Raw genomic sequence first — 22,922 nt, 5'->3', positions numbered from 1 at the left:
TTTCATGGTCAACCGGCTGCTCATAAGCCACACATCACGCCGGTAAATGCCAACCGACGCCTCGTTTGGTGTAAGGAGCGTAAACATTGGACGACTGAACAGTGGAAAAACGTTGTGTGGAGTGACGAATCACGGTACACAATGTGGCAATCCGATATCAGCGTGTGCGTATGGCGAATGCCCGGTGAACGTCATCTGCCAGCGTGTGTAGTGCCAACAGTAAAATTCGGAGGCAGTGATGTTATGGTGTGGCTGTTTTGGAACGCCGACATCGTGCCAGGCCTCACCGAGCGACATCGATAGCTCTCCTCAGTGCAGCACCCCTTGAAGAATAAGCTGGCATCCCTCAAGAAACCCAGCACCTGATTGAACGCATGCCTGCGAGAGTGGAAACTGTCATCAAGGCTAAAGGTGGGCCAACACCATACTGAATTCCAGCATTATCGATGGAGGGCGCCACGAACTTGTTAAGTCACTTTCAGCCAGCTGTCAGGATACTTTTGATCACATAGTGCACATTCTACACACCAACGTGAGCAGTCGTTTGCTTGCCGCTTCTCCCAATGATTTTAGAAATTCCAATGGAATGTTATCAATCCCTTCTGCCTTATTCGATTTCAAATCATCCAGAGGTTTTCCAAATTGTGACTTTAATACTGGATCCCTTGTGTCTTTCAAATCAATTCCAATTTCTTCTTCTATCACGTCATCAGACGGTTCCTCCGCCTAGTAGATGCTTTCAATGTACTCTTTTCACTTATTCATGATCACCTCTGTGTTTAGTAGTGGAATTCCCATTGCACTCTTAATGTTATCATACTGCTTTTAACTACACCGAAGGATGCTTTGACTTTCCTATATACTGAGTCAGTCCTCCCGACGATCATTTCATCGTCTATTTCTTCAGGTCTGCAGCTGTTTTACCTTGTCTTTCCTGCACTGTCCATTTGTTTCATTCCTAAGGATTATACTGTTGTATTCCCGTCTTCACCTGAATATTTTTGTACTTTCTTTTTTCGACGACGAATTGAAGTATTTCTTCTGTTACCCAGGTTCCTTCGCAGTTACCTTCCTTGTACCTACGTTTGACTGTCCATTATCCGTGGCTGCTATTTCCAGCGATGTACAGTCCTCGTTAACTGAATTGCCTGCTCTCTTCATATTGCTACCCTCACTCGCGTTTCGTCCACTATGTATTACCTGATGGACCGTGTTAATGCGTAGACTTACCCAGACGCACGGATAACGTCACAGCCCAACATCCTGTGATCCACCTATTAGATAACTCACATGTTTCCGGAGGTGACAGTAGAACGTTTGGTCTGGTCACCACGTTGGTGCGGGCGTGGAGGGGCCCCATCTCTATTCTGGAATTCCTTATCACAGAATCCACATCCTTGGCGCACTTCAGTCGCGCCTCATCATTTCTTAGTACTTCAGTATCCCGTTTCGTTCCACTTAATTCTTGCAGACGATTCTCTTATACTTTAGTCTACTCTCCTTCACTAAGAAAAAGTAATCTGAATCTATATGTGCTCCTGAGTACGCCTTAAAATCCAATATCTGATTTCGGAATCTCTGTCTGACCATGAGGTATTCCAGTTGGAATCTTCATGTATCTCCAGTCATTTCCATGTATACTTCCTCCTCTTGTAATTCTTGAATAGAGTATTGACTATTACCGTCTGAAATTCATTGAAGAACTCAGTCCTTCTCCTCTCTCATTGTCACTGCCAAGCTCATATTGTCCAGTAATCCTTTCTTCTACCCCTTCCCGTATAACCGCATTCCACTCCCCCATGACTATTAGATTTTCGTTTCTTTTACGAACGAAATTATGCGTTCAGTATCCTCATAATTCATCTGCCTCTTCGTCCTCTGTTTGCGACGTCGGCACGTATATCTGAGTTATTGTTGCCGGCGTTCGCTTGCTATCGAATCTGATGAGAACAACCCTATCACTGAACTGTTCACAGTAGCTCACTCTATGGCGTGCTCTCTTATTTATAATGGATCCTACTCCCGATATACCATTTTTGGTGCTGTTGATACTACCCCACATTCGTCTGACGGTATCTTCTTTCTGTTTCATTTTACTGAAACTCACTATATCTAAAATGAGCCTCTGCGTTTCACTTTTCGAATTTTTTAGCTTAAGTACTACATTCAAACTTCCGACCTTCGAAGCTGTGACTTGTAGAATGTTATCTCTGCTTTGTTTGTTCCATCTTTTCCTCATGGCCACCGCCCCTTTGGCACTCCTCCCCACCCCGGAGATCCGAATGGGGGTCTAATCCGGAATTTTTAGCCAAAGGAGAGATCATTACGAAATGTTTTCAATTACAGACCACACATCCTGGGGATACACGTTATGTGTCCTTAATGCGGTGGTTTCCAATGTTTTCTCCATCCTAGTGCCGTTGATCATTCACATAACTGAACTGCTTGTACATTATTTTGTATGCTAGACAGCGTCATCAGAAGGTGGAATTGAAAGCCAAAGTTTGTCTGTAGTGTCGTTTCAGGGCTGTGGATGTTTCACAAGTAAGGAAATAACTCCACGGCAGCACGAGCGTAGTCGACTACCAAGTTCCACCCGGTGCCAGGATCATTCCTTTGAATCGCCACTGACGGGCTTCCATCACAGCGTCTTCCATGTTAGAGGCCTCTTATAAGAAGAAAAAGATTTTTACGACTTATTCTATAACATAAGGGGCAAAGGATTTGGGTCCGTAGAAAATTCTGGTATGAAGAAATACAGCAATGAAAGAATAATCCACCTGTATATTGCCTGTACTCGGTGTCCAACAGTACAGTGTCGCGTCGTTCTCTGGTATACAACCGTAAAAGGATTTTGGGACATATATCTACATTTTGAGGCTATCGTAAAAGCAGCCATCCAGTTACGGACCAAGAACCAACTGATAAACAATGACTGCAGTTACATTCTCAGCAAGGTCTGGGAATCCGCTCTCTGTGTGATTAAGGTGCAGAGTAACATATTCAGCAAACACAATGAGTTGACCTAAGAGGTGGGTGGAGCGCCAACAGCTATACCGCCGACGTTATACCACCTCTATGACCGCCTTTGTAAACACCGCAATCGACTCCACCGGAGCCCGCCTTCGGGCGTATGGAATTCCACCCCAGAGACGCAATGGGGGCGGATATAAGTCACACATATGCTTTCAGGAGGCAGCCCGACAGGCATTGGTGAATATACATGAGGGGCGCATGGGGCGCTCCACCCCCCCCCCCCCCCGGTGCCTCCCTCCCCCTTGCCGGACCGCCCGCATTGCCACCCGCGCCGCCCCCTCCAGTCAGCCCGCACGCAATTCGTTCGTTGTTTTCGTCAGTCTACTCGACTGAATAGAGTTATCGAGTAGAAGAAGAGGCGCACAGAGTTCATCATTTAAGGAAGAGAACAACAAATGTAACTTTTTCCTGTCATAAGATGCATTGTCTTGTATACAGGGTGGTCCATTGATCGTGACTGGGCCAAATATCTCACGAAATAAGCGTCAAACGAAAAAACTCAAAAGAAAGAAACTGGTCTAGCTTGAAGGGGGAAACCAGATGGCGCTATGGTTGGCCCGCTAAATGGCGCTGCCATAGGTCAAACAGATATCAACGGCTTTTTTTTAAAAAAGGAACCCCCATTTTTTATTACATATCGCTGCAGTACGTAAAGAAACATGAATGTTTTAGTAGTACCACTTTTTTCGCTTTGTGATAGATGGCGCTGTAATAACCACAAACATATGGCTCACAATTTTAGACGAGCAGTTGGTAACAGGTAGGTTTTTAAAAGTAAAATACAGAACGTAGGTACGTTTGAACATTTTATTTCCGTTGTTCCAATGTCATACATGTACCTTTGTGAACTTATCATTTCTGAGAACGCATGCTGTTACAGCGTGATCACCTGTAAATACCACATTAATGCAATAAATACTTAAAATAATGTCCGTCAACCTCAATGCATTAGGCAATACGTGTAACGACATTCTCTCAACAGCGAGTAGTTCGCCTTCCGTAATGTTCGCACATGCTTTGACAATGCGCTGACGCATGTTGTCAGGCGTTGTCGGTGGATCACGCTAGCAAATATCCAACTTTCCCCGCAGAAAGAAATCCGGGGACGTCAGATCCGGTGAACGTGCTTCGACGACCAATCCACATTTCATCAAATATGCTATTCAATACCGCTTCAAGCGCACGCGAGCTATGTGCCGGACATCAAATGGTTCAAATGGCTCTGAGCACTATGGGACTCAACTTCTGAGGTCATTAGTCCCCTAGAACTTAGAACTAGTTAAACCTAACTAACCTAAGGACATCACACACATCCATGCCCGAGGCTGGATTCGAAACTGCGACCGTAGCGGTCTCGCGGTTCCAGACTGCAGCGCCTGGAACCGCCAGGCCACTTCGGCCGGCGTGCCGGACTTCCATCGCGTTGGAAGTACATCGCCATTCTGTCATGCAGTGAAACATCTAGTAGTAACATCGGTAGAACATTACGTAGGAAATCAGCATACATTGCACCATTAAGATTGCCATCGATAAAATGGGGGCCAATTATCCTTCCTCCCATAATGCCGCACCTTACATTTACCCGCCAAGGTCACTGATGTTCCACTTTTCGCAGCCATCGTCGATTCTCCGTTTCCCATAGCGCATATTATGCCGGTTTACGTTACCGATGTTGGTAAATGACACTTCGTCGCTAAATAGAACGCCTGCAAAGAATCTGTCATCGTCCCGTAATTTCTCTTGTGCCCAGTGGCAGAACTGTACACGTTGTTCAAAGTCGTCGCCATACAATTCCTGGTGCATAGAAATATAGTACGGGTGGAATCGATGTTGATGTAGCATTCTCAACACCGACGTTTTTGAGATTCCCGATTCTCGAGCAATTTGTCTGCTACTGACGTGCGGATTAGCCGCTTCAGCAGCTAAAACACCTACTTGGGAATCATCATTTGTTGCAGGTCGTGGTTGACGTTTGACGTTTCACATGTGGCTGAACAATTCCTGTTTCCTTAAATAACGTAACTATACCGCGAACAGTCCGGACACTTGGATGATGTCGTCCAGGATACCGAGCAGCATACATAGCACACTCCCGTTGGGCATTTTGATTGCAATAGCCATACATCAACACGATATCGACCTTTTCTGCAATTTGTAAACGGTCCATTTTAACACGGGTAATGTATCATGAAGCAAATACCGTCCGCACTCGCGGAATGCTACGTGATACCACGTACTTACACGTTTGTGACTATTACAGTGCCCTCTGTCACAAAGCGCAAATAGTGGTCCCACTAAAACATTCATATTTATTTACGTACTACAAGAATATGTAGTAAAAAATGGGGTTTCCTGTTTAAAAAAAAACGCAGTTGATATCCGTTTGACCTATGGCAGCGCCATTTAGCGGGCCAACCATAGCGCCATCTGATTTCCCCCTTCAACCTAGACACGTTTCGTTCTTTGTAGTTTTTTCGTTTGATGCTTAATTTGAGAGATATTTGGCCCGGTCACTATCAATGGACGACCCTGTATGTGTATGATCAGTTTAAATAAAACTTTCATAAACTTTTCATGTGACTTGATTATTTTGTATTAGGGTAAAAGTGAAGGTAGCGCAAGACATATTTAGCGCCCCCTCCTTGAGTTTTTTCTGTATCCGCCACTGGCGACAGAGCATCTAATGATGAGATGATTGGTACTGTGCCCCTTGACCACCGAGTGGCGGCAGTACATCCATGGAATGTTCTTTCTTTCTGCTTGAGGAGTACCCAAAGAAGCACAAATATGAAAATATTTAAAAGGAATGTTTAGTTCGATACAGACTGAATTAACATGTGAAGTAACTTGCCCAGAGTACTTAAAAATGGAGAAGGCTAACAAAGCAGTCGAAAAGTAGATGATTAGAACAAAGAAAGATGTAACGGCACTGTTAGTAATTACCTGGCGATAATATTCTGCCGACTACGTACGCAACCGTATCTCTTTCCGCCTATGACGTTAATGGTACATACTAGAAGTTTCCAGTACTCACCTGTGCTCGTGAGAAGACCTTCTCCCAGCCAGGGGTGCAGGAACGCGTAGAGGTCAGCTTTAGTAATAAGATCACTGCTGGCCATGACAATCTGAAACAACAGGGAATCCAGTGCACTTAGCCCACTCCATCGTTGTAAACTATCACTGAGAGTTTTACACTGAAAGCAAGGCACGAGTAAATACTCAAAGCCGGTCGTGCAACAACAACCATTACTTTCTATTTCCAGCGCACTCCGTATATCATGGGAACTAAATCTCAGAGTCCCATTTCGGAAAAATTTGTTTTAATTCCCCGTTATTTTAAATTTAATTTGTAACCGCGTAAGACTAATGTAGTTTAGAATCATCTCCCACTTGTCGGTATTGCATGAAGAACGTTGCATGTAACGACCTGAATTGGCTTCACACAAAAAGTAAATCAGACTCCTATCTACCGTCGGCTTGGTCACCTCAGTGTTTCATTAATCACGGGACTTTCGGAGCTCCAGTGGGGCTGGTGTTTCGCGATTTGAGGAACACGTCACTCACTTCAGTGCGAGAAACAAATCACTTCATAAATTTCCGCTTACTTAAAGCGCTGTGGATAAGCCACTTTAAGTGCCAAGATAACCTCCCCCCTCCCCCCCACTATACACACACATTTCAGTCTTCCAAGTTACATTGGCTTCATGTAAGGTGGGCATCTTAATCGTTTTTGTCTTTCGTAATATATAAATCGCAATAGCAAGAAGTGCCGGTCACGTACACTTTGGAGGGGCAATATACCCCGAAGCTGTGTCGAACGCGCACCGCCTGCCAACAATTGGTATATGGCTGGCAAAAACGACCATAGGAACTGTTAAGCATCCTTTATTATAGATGTGAGTAGGTAATTACGTTTTGGTTAGTCGTGTGTCATGTGACATTAATCCAGTGTAAGTTTTGAAGCGTTAAAGACTGGAGAAGAAAACGAGAAAAAAAAATAAAAAATAAAGAAAATAAAATAGAATAAAATAAAAATAAAAAAATAAAAAATAAAGCGCCAACTACGAAGTATGGCAACAGAGTGGTCATCACTGCTTCAGTTAATAATACTGTTTTTGTCCACTGGCGCATAAGGTTTCCATTTGCATAGCTGTACTGCAATTTGGCCTCCACTCATTGGCGAAGAGCTAGTTGGGTCCTTTCGCGAACTCCATGTGCCATGATGGAAATAGCGGAGATAATACATGCTGGAGCCATACAGAGCTAGTGCAAGCAATCTCAGGCAATTCAAAAGTGGTCTTGGCGTTTGCCGTTGCCGGTCGTCGTTCTTGTAGAACGCTTCCTGTCGCTACAAATTCGAAGCGACACAGTGGTTGGAATATTGTAAAGGACACAGTGAAGCGCTTTCCTGCTAATCCCAGGCTCTTTTCCGCTCCACACCCTTTCCCCATTGCAGCCCAGATCACTGAAAAGAAGCGCCTAAGAACAACTGAGGGCTATCTAGATTGTCCTGATTACTAAGTGAACCTACGTACCCAAGAATTGTGATTTCACTGCCGCTGCTATGGCTCTGTTACGCAAAAATATTTCCAGGCTGCGAAATTCATTTTGGTGGTGTACAAAGCGATTACGCCTATGCTAATAAGTTTCTGTGGTGCTAGTTTTCAACATTCACCTTCGTGCACTAGACGATTTTATACAGTATGTAGCGGCATACATCGGCACGCATCGTCAACAAGCCGTCAGCTGATATGTTCGCCGTAGCTGTCAAAGGAGTTCACACGTTGACCGCCAGGAACGCTGTTATCATTCTCTCTCACTGGTGTCCTGCGACGCCCTGTGGCTGTTAATTTCCGGTATAGAATTTCTGTTAGTTATCATTCAAGTTTGGACGATCCAGTTTAGTTCTGTAGCAATTGTCACTTCCTCGATTAAAATCATGTTCAGATTACCGCTCAACACAACTGTTCAAACAGTCTTTATAAGCTTATCTGTGGTTCGTTTAAAATAATTGTTTTTATAACAGTGCCCCGGAATTGATATTCTGTGTCTGTGACGGGCTGATTTTACGAATCCTTACAATATCTGGTTCTGAAGAGTATCATCTTGACTTGCAACAATGGTGATGTGAACCAGACAGTGCGAATAGACCTGCAATACCAGGAAACTTCTCAAGAGTCGAAATGTTCCTCGATGGGAGACTATCCGCCCATATCAAGACTCGCAGTGCGACTACCCCACTTCGACCGTACTACTGTTTACTCAAGTCGAGACAAGTTTTATCTGCGCTGGAGTAACCACAGACTCCATACTAGATCATCGTTAAGCTGCAGAAGTCCACGATATAATAATAACACCTCCTGCAAGGTAGTCATACGAGAAGCTCAAGGTATTGTGTCCGTCTCATAGGAACAGCGTACGAGGCAAATACACTCCTGGAAATGGAAAAAAGAACACATTGACACCGGTGTGTCAGACCCACCATACTTGCTCCGGACACTGCGAGAGGGCTGTACAAGCAATGATCACACGCACGGCACAGCGGACACACCAGGAACCGCGGTGTTGGCCGTCGAATGGCGCTAGCTGCGCAGCATTTGTGCTCCGCCGCCGTCAGTGTCAGCCAGTTTGCCGTGGCATACGGAGCTCCATCGCAGTCTTTAACACTGGTAGCATGCCGCGACAGCGAGGACGTGAACCGTATGTGCAGTTGACGAACTTTGAGCGAGGGCGTATAGTGGGCATGCGGGAGGCCGGGTGGACGTACCGTGAGGTCTCCACAGTACATCGATGTTGTCGCCAGTGGTCGGCGGAAGGTGCACGTGCCCGTCGACCTGGAACCGGACCGCAGCGACGCACGGATGCACGCCAAGACCGTAGGATCCTACGCAGTGCCGTAGGGGACCGCACCGCCACTTCCCAGCAAATTAGGGACACTGTTGCTCCTGGGGTATCGGCGAGGACCATTCGCAACCGTCTCCATGATCCTGGGCTACGGTCCCGCACACCGTTAGGCCGTCTTCCGCTCACGCCCCAACATCGTGCAGCCCGCCTCCAGTGGTGTCGCGACAGGCGTGAATGGAGGGACGAATGGAGACGTGTCGTCTTCAGCGATGAGAGTCGCTTCTGCCTTGGTGCCAATGATGGTCGTGTGCGTGTTTGGCGCCGTGCAGGTGAGCGCCACAATCAGGACTGCATACGACCGAGGCACACAGGGCCAACACCCGGCATCATGGTGTGGGGAGCGATCTCCTACACTGGCCGTACACCACTGGTGATCGTCGAGGGGACACTGAATAGTGCACGGTACATCCAAACCGTCATCGAACCCATCGTTCTACCATTCCTAGACCAGCAAGGGAACTTGCTGTTCCAACAGGACAATGCACGTCCGCATGTATCCCGTGCCACCCTACGTGCTCTAGAAGGTGTAAGTCAACTACCCTGGCCAGCAAGATCTCCGGATCTGTCCCGCATTGAGCATGTTTGGGACTGGATGAAGCGTCGTCTCACGCGGTCTGCACGTCCAGCACGAACGCTGGTCCAACTGAGGCGCCAGGTGGAAATGGCATGGCATGCCGTTCCACAGGACTACATCCAGCATCTCTACGATCGTCTCCATGGGAGAATAGCAGCCTGCATTGCTGCGAAAGGTGTATATACACTGTACTAGTGCCGACATTGTGTATGCTCTGTTGCCTGTGTCTATGTGCCTGTGGTTCTGTCAGTGTGATCATGTGATGTATCTGACCCCAGGAATGTGTCAATAAAGTTTCCCCTTCCTGGGACAATGAATTCACGGTGTTCTTATTTCAATTTCCAGGAGTCTACTTACACAGGAGGGCGTCTGGTTCGGAATGCCGTCTCAATATCTCCCACATCTGGGCAGTGAGGTCAACACGGGCGCGGTGGTGAGGACATTGCTGCGCATACTATGGAGCAGCCTATTGCCAGCTCAAGTGAAGGTCACTGCAGCGTCCCAAGTAGTGATGTCACTAGACACCATAGTGGACCTGGCAGACAGAATGCAGTTCTCAACTGTGCCGTCCCCGTGCAGTGCAGCAGCAGCGGCGGCGGAGGCGGTGGCGCGCAACAGTGCATTGAAGGCTACGTGATGCATGCAGATTATGACAGCCTGGCGAACAAAGTAAGACACCCTGAGGAAACAAATCAGCGAACTACTCTCTTGCCGGGGCGCTAGAAGACAGGCCAAGAAGTCGTTCCTCCACGAACTCCTCAGCGGCGAGTGGCACAGGACAACCGTCGTCTGACATTTGTCGGTGTCATCGGAAATTCGGAGATTAGGCGCGCAAATGCATTTCACCGTGCATTTTCCGAAACAGCGATGGCAATCGGATGTACTCCCATCCTATTGCCAGTCGCCGTCCCTGCTCTTCTTCATAAAGAATCGGGAGTTTCTGGTGGATACAAATCTGATTTATATACTTACCCAAGGACCATGTTGCAGAGGTATTGACCGCCATTTGTGTATTACTTCGCTACAGTTATAATTCGACCATCGAGACCTACGGCATGCAACACACATTACTGAATTACTCTGCATTTCTGATTAGAACTTTACCGTAGCAGACGTGACTGAACTCAACACTGGAGCTGATTTCCTAGTGCATTATCGTCTGCTGCTGGGCATCATCAACGCACGTCTCGACAGTAGCATCAGCGGTCTTGCAGCTGGCGTGTTTCGACGCAGCGTAGCGATGCACAGTGCCGAGCATATCCAGTCGCCAGGGAGCAGATAGGCCGGGCTGCTGGAACCATTCCCTGATATTGCACGACCTCCAGGCGCTCCGAAAGAGGTACGTCACGGCACTGTGCACTGTTTTAAGATTACTGCAGCCCCACAAATTTCATGTAGGGCAACGCGCCATGGCTATTGCGAAGTAGAATTCGATACTATGTTGAAGGAGGGTAGCATTCGCACTTCTGGTACTCCATAGTGGTCTGCTCTACACGCAGTGCTCAAAAGGTGTTGCGCTTGGCGCCACAGATACACTCCTGGAAATTGAAATAATAACACCGTGAATTCATTGTCCCAGGAAGGGGAAACTTTATTGACACATTCCTGGGGTCAGATACATCACATGATCACACTGACAGAACCACAGGCACATAGACACAGGCAACAGAGCATGCACAATGTCGGCACTAGTACAGTGTATATCCACCTTTCGCAGCAATGCAGGCTGCTATTCTCCCATGGAGACGATCGTAGAGATGCTGGATGTAGTCCTGTGGAACGGCTTGCCATGCCATTTCCACCTGGCGCCTCAGTTGGACCAACGTTCGTGCTGGGCGTGCAGACCGCGTGAGACGACGCTTCATCCAGTCCCAAACATGCTCAATGGGGGACAGATCCGGAGATCTTGCTGGCCAGGGTAGTTGACTTACACCTTCTAGAGCACGTTGGGTGGCACGGGATACATGCGGACGTGCATTGTCCTGTTGGAACAGCAAGTTCCCTTGCCGGTCTAGAAATGGTAGAACGATGGGTTCGATGACGGTTTGGATGTACCGTGCACTATTCAGTGTCCCCTCGACGATCACCAGTGGTGTACGGCCAGTGTAGGAGATCGCTCCCCACACCATGATGCCGGGTGTTGGCCCTGTGTGCCTGGGTCGTATGCAGTCCTGATTGTGGCGCTCACCTGCACGGCGCCAAACACGCATACGACCATCATTGGCACCAAGGCAGAAGCGACTCTAATCGCTGAAGACGACACGTCTCCATTCGTCCCTCCATTCACGCCTGTCGCGACACCACTGGAGGCGGGCTGCACGATGTTGGGGCGTGAGCGGAAGGTGGCCTAACGGTGTGCGGGACCGTAGCCCAGCTTCATGGAGACGGTTGCGAATGGTCCTCGCCGATACCCCAGGAGCAACAGTGTCCCTAATTTGCTGGGAAGTGGCGGTGCGGTCCCCTACGGCACTGCGTAGGATCCTACGGTCTTGGCGTGCATCCGTGCGTCGCTGCGGTCCGGTCCCAGGTCGACGGGCACGTGCACCTTCCGCCGACCACTGGCGACAACATCGATGTACTGTGGAGACCTCACGCTCCACGTGTTGAGCAATTCGGCGGTACGTCCACCCGGCCTCCCGCATGCCCACTATACGCCCTCGCTCAAAGTCCGTCAACTGCACATACGGTTCACGTCCACGCTGTCGCGGCATGCTACCAGTGTTAAAGACTGCGATGGAGCTCTGTATGCCACGGCAAACTGGCTGACACTGACGGCGGCGGTGCACAAATGCTGCGCAGCTAGCGCCATTCGACGGCCAACACCGCGGTTCCTGGTGTGTCCGCTGTGCCGTGCGTGTGATCATTGCTTGTACAGCCCTCTCGCAGTGTCCGGAGCAAGTATGGTGGGTCTGACACACCGGTGTCAATGTGTTCTTTTTTCCATTTCCAGGATTGTATATTACCGCGTCCTTGCGTTCTTAGCGCAAGAACGACTTTAACCTACGTAGCTAGACTGGGGACTGCGATGTCTTTGGATTCATTGCGGGGGTCAGACAATCATGCGAAATACTTTTGAAAAGTTTTCTGAAAACGGTCTTGAGCAAGTAGCTCGGCAGCCACACCAAAGGGGAAATCTTAGATCTTGTAGCTACATATAGGCCGAATCTTATCGACAATGTCAGTACAAAATGGAGATTAGCGAGCATGATGTTATTATAGCAATTATGGTTACGAAAGTTAATAAATCAGTCAAGAAGGCTAGGAGAGTGTCCCTGCTAGACAGAGTAAATAAGCAGCTGTTATCGTCTCACTTAGACAGTGAAATGACGTCTCTTAGTTCCAGAAAAATGGATGCAGAGGAATTGGGGACAAAGTTTAAGCTGGCTGTAATCGTAGTCTGGAGACTTATGTTCCGAGTAAGTAGTTAAAGGATTGAAAAGACCCACCATGGTTTAATAACGAAATTTGGAAGCTGCTGAGGTAGCAAAGGCTGTTGCACTTACGGTTCAAAAGAGAATGCGCAAATGACGACAGGCAAAGACTAGTAGAGAGTCGTGCGCCTGTGATAAGATCTATGCGCAAAGCATACAACAACTACCACCGTCACACGTTGAAACGTCCCCTTTGAACAATTTATACAAGACTGTGCTTAAAATGACACACAATATGTTTTTAGCGCAACGCAATCTGACTATCAAAGATCCCTGCAAAGGAATGGCCCTGAGTAACATTAACCTATACCTTTCACAAATCACTTACCTCACAAAAATCTTCGTTACTCGAACTACTGCAATACAGCGAGCGCCACTACTGCCAGCTAAATAAAAGATTCAAACTACTGAAGGCACTAACTACTGATAGGGATAGTTAGCAAATGAAAGATTTTAATAGAGAACAAACACTGTATTTACCTTAATAGTCATAATATATATAGCAGTTCATGACAAATTACAAAACTCCGCCATCTCTCTCCCCACATCCACCACTGCTGGCGGCTCACCTCCAACTGCCCAACGCTATGCGCTGTTAACATCCAGCTGCCCAACAATACAATGGCAGACAACAATGCAAACTAGCCACAGACTGCACACAGCACAGCCAGTGATTTTCATATAGAGCGCTACGTGGCATTACCAATATAAAAATCTAAACAGCCTACTTACAACGTTAGCAAAAGATCTGGCAGAGAAACCGAGAAAATATTGGTCCTACTTGAAATCGCTAAGCGGGTCTAACGCTTCCGTTCAGTCCCACGTTGACTAGTCTCGTGTGGCCGCTGAAGATAGCAAATCAAAACCCTGACGTTTAAATTTCACGTTCAAGATATCTTTCACACACGAGAATAGTACAAACGTACCGTCATTTGACCATCGGACAGAATCCCATATGGACTACACAGTAACAAGCATCCCTGACGTAGAGAAACAACTGAAAGATTTGAAAACAAATAAATCACAGGTACACTACGGCATTGGACCCTTACCTAACTTGCATTTGTCGTGAGTCTCTCGCCCAACACAAAATTCCAAGCGACTGGAAAAAAACGCACGTGACTCCAATATATATGAAGGGTAACAGAACGGACCCGAAAATTTGCAGACCAATATCCCTGACTTCAGTTTGCTGCAGAATCAGTGAACGTATTCTCAGCTCGAAAATAATAAACTTTCGTTAGACTGAGAAGCTTATGTCCACGAATCAACATAGTTTTAGAAAGTATTGCTCGTGTGAAACTCAGCTTGTCCATCTCCTACATGATATACCGCGAACTATGGATGAAGGCAGCAGGTCGATTTCATATTTCTGCATTTCCGGAAAGCATTTGGCACGGTGCCCCACTGAAGGCTGATGAAGGTACGACCATATGGAACAAGTTCACAGCCGCACGGGATTAGCCGAGCGGTCTAGGGCGCTGCAGTAATCGACCGTGCGGCCGGTCCCGCAGGAGATTCGAGTCCTCCCTCGGGCATGGGTGTGTGTGTTTGTCCTTAGGATAATTTAGGTTAAGTAGTGTGTAAGCTTAGGGACTGATTACCTTAGCAGTTAAGTCCCATAAGATTTCACACACATTTGAACAATAAGTTTGCAGATACGTGAGTGGCTCGAAATAGAAGAACTCAGTATGTTGTCCTCGATGGCGAATGTTCATCAGAGACAAGGATATCGTCAGGAGTGTTCCAGGGAAGTGCGATAGGACCGCTGTTATTCTCTATATACACAAAAGGTTTGTCGCACAGTGTGGGCAGCAATCTGCGGTTGTTTGCTGACGAGAATGTGGTAATGTGGAAAAATGTAAGTTAATGCGAAAGAGTAGGAAGAACAAATCTGTAATGTTGGAGTATTACTAGCCTGCTTGACACAGTAAACTCTTTTAAATATCTGGACGAAACGTTGCAAAGCGATATGAAGTGGAACGAGCATGAGAGAACTGTGGTAGGAAAGATGAATGGTCGACTTCGGTTTATTGGAAGAATTTCAGGAAAGATTAGTTCACCTTTAAGCGAGACTGCATGTAGGATGCTGGTACGACCTATTCTTCAGTAGCGCTCGAGTGTTTGGGATTCGTACCAGGTCGAACTGGAGGAAGGCATCGATGCAGTTTAGAGGCGGGCTGATTGTTCTGTTACCAGTAGATTCTAACAACACGTAAGTGTAACGGAGATGCTTCGGTAGCTCAGATGGGAATCCCTGGAGGAAAGGCGACGTTATTTATCCGGCATTTGAAGCTGACTGCCGAACGATTCTACTGCCGCCAATATACGTTTCGCGTAGAGACCACGATGATAAGATACGAGAAATTAGGGCTCATACGGAGGCATATAGACACACGTTTGTCCATTGCTCTATTTGCAAGTGGAACAGGAAAGGAAATAAGAAAAAAAATGTTCAAATGTGTGTGAAATCCTATGGGACTTAACTGCTAAGGTCATCAGTACCTAAGCTTACACGCTACTTAACCTATATTATCCTAAGGACAAACGCACACACCCATGCCCGAGGGAGGATTCGAACCTCCGCCGGGACCAGCCGCACAGTCCACGACTGCAGCGCCCTAGACCGCTCGGCTAATCCCTCGCGGCAGGAAATAAGAGTAGTGGCAGAGGGTACCTCCGTCAGCACCGCTCCGTCGCTCGCAGAGTGTTATGTGGATGTAGATGTGGAAAGACTATAACTATGCTTTATGTGGCACAATCGTATTTCGTGCTAGATTGTGCCAAGACCTACACACAAATTCCTGTGGCTGAAGAGGGCACACTGAAGACGGCTATAATTACTCCATTTGGCCTCTTTGAGACTCTTTTCATGACATTCGACGTACAAAAAGCTACGCAGACTTGTCAGATATTTATAAACGCAGAGCTTCAAAGGTTGTTGTTTGGTTTCGCTTATCTTGCTTACATTTTTGTATATTCAGCACAGCAACACAAACAACAACACTTGGTCGGAACCTTTAAACACATGGATCATTACTAGATTGTATTAAATACTGACAAGTGTGTCTTGGGCAACCTGACATTACTTTTTTTTAGCCGTCTAATCTCACCAGCAGAGTCGTCATCACTTCCTGAAAAGGTAGAGGCTGTATAGAGGATTCCACGACCGGAAGCCGCAACGGAACCGTGCCTCTTTCTAGAAATAGTGAAATTTTACCGGCGGCATCCACCCCATTCTACTGAGCTTCAATAATCGTTAATCGCAGTATTGTGTGGTCCTAAAATCAAGACCAAAACGTTAATCCAGTGGACGGAGGCTATGATCCCTGCTTTTGAAGCAGCTTAACTACAGCAAATGCGGCATTCATCACGCAACCCGCATTAGAAGCACCTCTCTCGCTGGATGCAAGCCAAAACGCAGTCGGTGCAGCATCGCAACAGCATGCAGATGATGTGTGGTAGCCACTAGCACTTCTCGCACAAGCGCTCTCTGTCACGACAAACATGGAGCGCATAAAGTCACGAACTTCTTGCTGTGTATGGAGCTGTTAAATTCTTTCGCTCACAGTTGGAGGCAAGAGAGTGTACGACTTTCAACGAATACAAACCAGTCGCTTACGCCTTCGGACGTAATAACGATAAACGCTCTGCACGGAAATATCCTCAGGTGAAATTTATCATTCCGTTCAGCGAAGATGAACACCAAATTTCAGGAGCTGATTACACGGTAGCCGACTGCCTATCGCGGTTAAATAGCGTAACGAATGCAATAGATTATGCTGAACTAAAGCGGAAGTGTTAGACCAGGAGCTTCAAGACATTCTGAAGTTCTGAAGCAAGCTTTCTTCATCCTTCAGCTGAAACTGATCGACGTTCCTGCCACAAACGTAATGCTTTATTGCTAAGCCTCGAATGAGAAATCTCGTCCGTTCCTATGTTCGTCTTTCTGCAGACACGCTTTTGAGAGCCTTCACTACTTATGCCACCCTGGCATCTGATCTACAGTTCAACAGATTGCTAACCATTTCTTGTGGTCTGGCATACAAAACGATTGTCCAGCGTGGACTCGCGCATGTAATCAGTATCACCATTGTCAGATATCTCACCAGCGCCTGTGGGAAATTTCCCTGGCTTCCTCAAGATTCGCACGTGGCCGTATTGATGTAGTAGTATGACCACTGCCTCCGCTGTTAACAACAATCAGCCGCTTTACCGCTGGCCTGAAGCCATATAATTCGACAATATTTCAATAGTAACATCAATTCCCGCCTTCGTTTCACACTGGATTTCACACTCCTGTTGTCCGCTACATATCACAAAAATCACAACAGTCCGCGGCTGAACTGTACGTCCAGCTGAACAAATTCTATGGTGCTGTACATCACAAGACCAGAAGCTATCATCCAGAAAGCAATGGCATGATAGAATGCTGGCATCGTTCACTAGAAGCCGCATTCCAGTGTCACGATTCACGGCTTCACCGGTGGTCTTGCACGGCCAGCGAACCACTTACGAATCCGACCTGGACTCTTCGTCGGTTTGAGCTCGTTTATGGTGAAACGCTGAGGCTTCCTGGTGAGTTTATTAATCCAAGCGCAATCACGATGGATGACACCAATTAAGCAGATTTTATTTCCAAAGGAAACGGATGCCTCAAATCTGGCCTCTTCAAGCCTCGAGGCATGGAACTTCACATATCTATGTTGAGTTACAGTTATGCACACAGGTAATGCTAAGTACAAATGGAGTGAAAATGGCATTGACCTCTCCGTAATCGGGCCCTCATTGTGTCGTTGGCAGAGGTGAAATAACCATAGAGGTTTTGCTTAACAGTAAACCCAGTAATGTCTCAATCGACAGGGCTAAGCCGGCTTTTGTGTTACCTGAATTATACAAACGCATGCAGTACGTGACCAGCCGCGGTCTGCACCTCGATCACAGCGGCATCCACTGGAACAGTTCCGTCAGAAGAAGGGAGCACACTGTTAAACAATGGGTAGTTCTGTGAAGTGTCTCTCAGTAGCCTTTCGTTTACCTGGAACTGGGGGTAATACGACCGGCAATTGAGAATATATGTGGACAGCCTTTCATGTTCCACTTACCTCTATATGCTCTGGTTTAGTTATTCTTACTTCTGCGAAGGGGCCAAGCCATAATCGATGAATAGGCCAGAATTTCTTAGTCGTCTTCTTCACGAATTCCATAAAATCTGTAACACAATTGAAAATTTTTCTGATTATTTTGTGCTCCCCTTGTGAGCTACAAAGTCAAATTTACCCCCTCCCCCATACCTAGGTTAGAGCGTTATAGCTTTGTTAGATTCTTATTGGTAGTGATTTGTATTTGAAAAAGAGTACACCAGCCATGTTTTTGCAGAAGTTAAGTCCCATAGTGCTCAGAGCCATTTGAACCATTTGATTCTTATTTCCTGAGATATTTGGTCCGGTCACTATCAATGGACCACCCTGTATAATATTGTCTTCTAAGCTCATCTCCCTTGTAGAGCCCTTTTACGTACTCCTTCCACCTGTCAGATTTCTCGTCTTTACTTCGTTCTGGTTTTCGATCTGATTATACCTTTCTTCAAACTCTTCATCTGACGAGCTAGTTGGCATATACACTTGTACTCCTGATAGGTGTTGGCTTCGTGTCTGTCGTTCACTGTGCTGTTCATAGTAGCTTACCCGCATTCATCTTTTCCTATTCATTATTAAATCTACTCCTGCATTGCCCTTACTTAATTTTGTATTTATGACCCTGTAATCACCTGACCAGAAGTGCTATTCTACCAGCTACCGAACTTCACAAATTACCAGTATATCTAACTTCAACCTGTCCATTTCCCATTTTATATGTTCTAATCTACCTGCCCGATTAAAGACTCTAACGTTTCATGCCCCGGTTCGTAGAAGGCCAGTTTTATTTCTTCTGATGAGGACATCCTGCCTAGTAGTCCCCACCCAGTTATCCGAATTGGGGGGAGGTTGGGGGCTATGTTACAACCGGAATATTTTACCCACGAGGATGTCATCATTATTGTATGCGTAATGCAGTATTACCACAGTAAGACCATGTTGGCTTATGTTCCAAGGTCATTTCACATACACCGAGCGAGGTGGCGCAGTGATTAGCACACTGGACTCGCATTCGGGAGGACGAGGGTCAATCCCGCATCCGGCCATCCTGATTTAGGTTTTCCGTGATTTCCCTAAATCGCTCGAGGCAATGCCGGGATGGTTCCTTTGAAAGGGAACGGCCGACTTCCTTCCCTAATCCGATGAGATCGATGACCTCGCTGTTTCGTCTCTTCTCGCAATCAGCCCAACCCATCATTTCACACAATCACCTGGAATGTTGCTCCTGATAGGATATAGCACATGTTCTAGACAGATTGTAATGTCGACTCACTAAGGATGTGTAGTTAGGTGCAAGGGTGCGTCTGAAGGCCATAAATGTGCCAGGTGAAATAAATGAATAAACAAAATACTGTTAAATAACATAATTGCCAATTAGTTAATTTTTAACGTGAATTATGTTAGTTTAGCGGACATTAAAGGAACACCTGTCTCAATTGCTTCTTCTACAGTGGAATCGCCAAGGTTACATGAGCCTTGACCTTCCCAGCAATTTACAACGATGTGTTATTTCAGCTTCCAGGAACCTAGCCGCTTATTAAGGGCTTCCGCTACACTGTTGCACGGCAGCGAAATGACCGTCCACAACACGTTGGAGGATATACCGTAAAGACACGACAGATGAGGTAGCAACTATTGCTTGTGCACTTTTTGCAGAGAGCGATGCAGAGAACGAAGGAAACAACCCAAAGCGAACTCCATGAGGTTACAGAAGCATGAGCCCAAGGAAGTTCGTAGTTTCAAAGAATGGAAGAGTAACAGGTGCCAGATGTAAAGATTGTGGAAGAAAACAATTGCGCCACCAGATATTCGCACAAATGGTTTTGTCAGTGGAAAAGCGTAAGCCATTGCGATACTCCATGGGTAAAGACGATCGAGGCATCGTTGAAGACGCCGCAGAATAAGACAAGGCGGTGGAGAACTGCAATAGATGACAAAATCGTATCGTTAACGAAAAGGGAGCTGGAGAGGCCCGGAGGGAGACAGGCCATAATGGGGTTAATGGAGATAACAAGGAGGACGGCGTTCCGGACAGAACCCTGAAGTACTACCTTTTCCTGGATAAAGGTGTTCGACAAGGCAGGACCCACATGTACCTTGAAAACTCAGTCTTTTAAAGATTCCTAAAAGAAATGGGCCATGTGGCCGCAGAAACCCCACGTGTAGAGAACACGAAGGATACCAGTCCACCAACAGGTCTTGTAGGCTTTCTCCAAATCGAGGAACATAGCCACAGTCTGGTATTTCTGCGGAAAACCATTCATGATATGGCTTGACAAGGTGACGAGATGGTCAATTGCAGAATGGCGCATTCGAAATCCAAACCATGCAGTGGTCAGGAAATTGTGAAACTCGAGCCACCACAGCTGAGCACGAATCATACTTTCCATCACCTTGCAAACATAGCTGGTGAGAGAAATGGGGCGATAACTAGAAGGAGAAAGTTTGTCTTTACTAGGCTTAGGTATGGGTATGACAGTGGCTTCACACCAGCGCCTGGGAAACGTGCCCTCTGCCCAGGTGCGATTGTACGTATGAAGGAGAAAGTGCTTGCCCACAAGAGAGAGGTGAACATCGTCTGGCCCTGGGGCGGAGGATCGGGATGAAGTGAGAACATGATCTATTTCCCTCATAGTGAAGGCTGCATTGTAGCACTCATGATTCTGAGAAGAGAAGAGTGTTACCCGAGCCGCCTCCACTCGTTTCCGATGGAGGATGGCAGGGTGATAGTGAGAGGCGAACGAAATCTATGTATAATGGCGACCCAAAGTGATGGATATTGTAATAGGGTGCACTATGACATCATATACAGAAGAATGCTGAAGATTAGATGGGTAGATCACATAACTAATGAGGAGGTACTGAATAGAATGGGGAGAAGAGGAGTCTGTGGCACAACTTAACTAGAAGAAGGGATCGGTTGGTAGGACATGTTCTGAGGCATCAAGGGGTCACAAATTTAGTACTGGAGGGCAGTGTGGAGGGTAAAAATCATGAGGGAGACCAAGAGATGAATACACTAAGCAGATTCAGAAGGATTTAGACTGCAGTAGGTACTGGGAGATGAAGAAGCTTGCACAGGATAGAGTAGCATGGAGAGCAGCATCAAACCAGTCTCAGGACTGAAGACCACAGCAACAACAACAGGACATCATCTGCAACTGTCAGGCCGGAAATTGGGGAATGGACCTTCGTCCCAGAGAGTCGTCGGAGCTTGGCCGACACGAGTGAGTGGAACTTTTAAAAGAACTAGTAAATGAAATCCAGTTAGCTTTTTCGATATCCCGAAGAATGCGACGACACCATGTATGCAACTGTTTGTAACGAATACAGTCTGCCATCATAGGATGATGGGGAGCATGTCCCTGCGTGCGAATTGCGTCGCAGCACGCCTCAGTCCACCGAGAGACAGGGACATGGTATGGTAAAGAGAAACCGCGAGGAATGGAACGTTCTGCGGCGGTAAGGATAACGTCTTTAAGATATTGTGCCTGGTCAGCACAACTGGGGAAATATTGTTCGTCGAAGGTCGCCAGGGAGGAGTAAGGCCTCCAGTAGGCCTTACAAAGCTGCCAGTTTGGTGTGTACGTAGATGGTACAGGAGTAAGCAAATGGATAGCACGCGGTAAATGGTCAGTAGAGTACAATAACAGAGAGAATGGACCACACGAGACGATAGCCAAGCTGAGCAGTGCAGAAAAATAGGTCCAAATGGGAACAGGTGTGCACAGAGTCTGAAAGGGACATGGATGCTCAGTTATGGTAGGTGAGGTTAGGTTGAGTGAGAAGAACAGCCAAGAGGGCAGCTCTCTGACAGGTTCTAGGAGAACCCCAAAAGGGATGCTACACATTAAAGTCACCGAGCAGCAGAAAGGGGTGAGGAAGCTGTCCAATAATCCGGTGGAAGACTTCCTTGGTGACATCAAAAGACAGATGGATGTAAACGGCACAAAGGGGAAAGGTCGTTGGAGGAGAGTATGTCGAGGAAAGGAGAGGGGGAAAAAAGAAAGGGGTGTCACCTCAGCGGTTGCCGAGTGGCAAACTTCTAAGACTCACTGCAACAGCACACAAAGGCTGGAGCTTGCTCCATGAAATCTCAGAGGCTTCGGCATTCTCCTTCTGTTGGTCTGCGGAGTCCAGGGCAGAAAGACGGTAGGCGGTGTACACTGCCGACACAGCGGTCGGGTCGACCGGTTGAGAGTATCATGTGGCGACTCCGTCAAAGAATATGTCCGAGTCGGCAAAAGAAAAGACCGTTTGATTTGGTTTGACTTCTTGAAGCCTTTCCGGATGGAAGAGCAAAACCCAGACTTTTTTAGCTACAGGGACGTAGGAAGTCATTGCGAGGGTGTTCCTTCTATCCTTCCTGCCCTGCTGGTTGTGTAGCAAGTGACTTCGCCCCATGAGGCGAAACGTTGGTAGCTTGTTGCACGGCTGGAGGACTAGATGAGGATGATACCTTGACACTGGGCGATTTTATAACCACGTTGCTGAATCTGAGGTCGCAGGTCTGCGTGCGAGATGTAGCAAGAACAGCACTATAAGTGCCAGCTAGTAGAACACAGGGTTTTTGACTAGCCAACGAGTGGCAAGGGACCGGCTAAGACACTTTTTCCTTCACCCGAATCTTCTGGGCGGCCCCTCATCGAGATAAACAGAATAATCTCGAGAGGAGGCGTCATTGTCTCCATTGCAATTAATACAGCGGGGAGGATAAGGCGAACAATCGCCCTCGTGAGCATCCCTACCACAGATTACACATCTGGCCAGATGTCAACGGGATGTTCGAGTTTGGTTGAAACGATGACACTAGTAGCAGCATATTGGGTTCGGAATGTA

General features: G+C 46.9%; 1 protein-coding gene across 5 annotated transcripts in view; it reads right to left on the bottom strand.

Annotated features, from left to right (window-relative positions):
* The window catches only part of LOC126095283 (cytochrome P450 4C1-like), a 292,169-nt gene that overhangs the window by 236,805 nt on the left and 32,442 nt on the right, over positions 1-22,922 (bottom strand). For all 5 annotated transcript variants that reach the window (XM_049910048.1, XM_049910051.1, XM_049910050.1 and 2 more), the window contains 2 exons: positions 18,051-18,157; positions 6,071-6,161 (listed from right to left, as the gene is read on the bottom strand). In XM_049910048.1, the coding sequence (XP_049766005.1) occupies positions 6,071-6,161; positions 18,051-18,157 (198 nt within the window). The remainder of the gene's footprint in view (positions 1-6,070; positions 6,162-18,050; positions 18,158-22,922) is intronic.

The sequence above is a fragment of the Schistocerca cancellata genome, chromosome 8 (assembly GCF_023864275.1).
Source record: "Schistocerca cancellata isolate TAMUIC-IGC-003103 chromosome 8, iqSchCanc2.1, whole genome shotgun sequence".
Taxonomy (NCBI): domain Eukaryota; kingdom Metazoa; phylum Arthropoda; class Insecta; order Orthoptera; family Acrididae; genus Schistocerca; species Schistocerca cancellata.
This window is presented reverse-complemented; position numbering and strand designations above follow the sequence as displayed.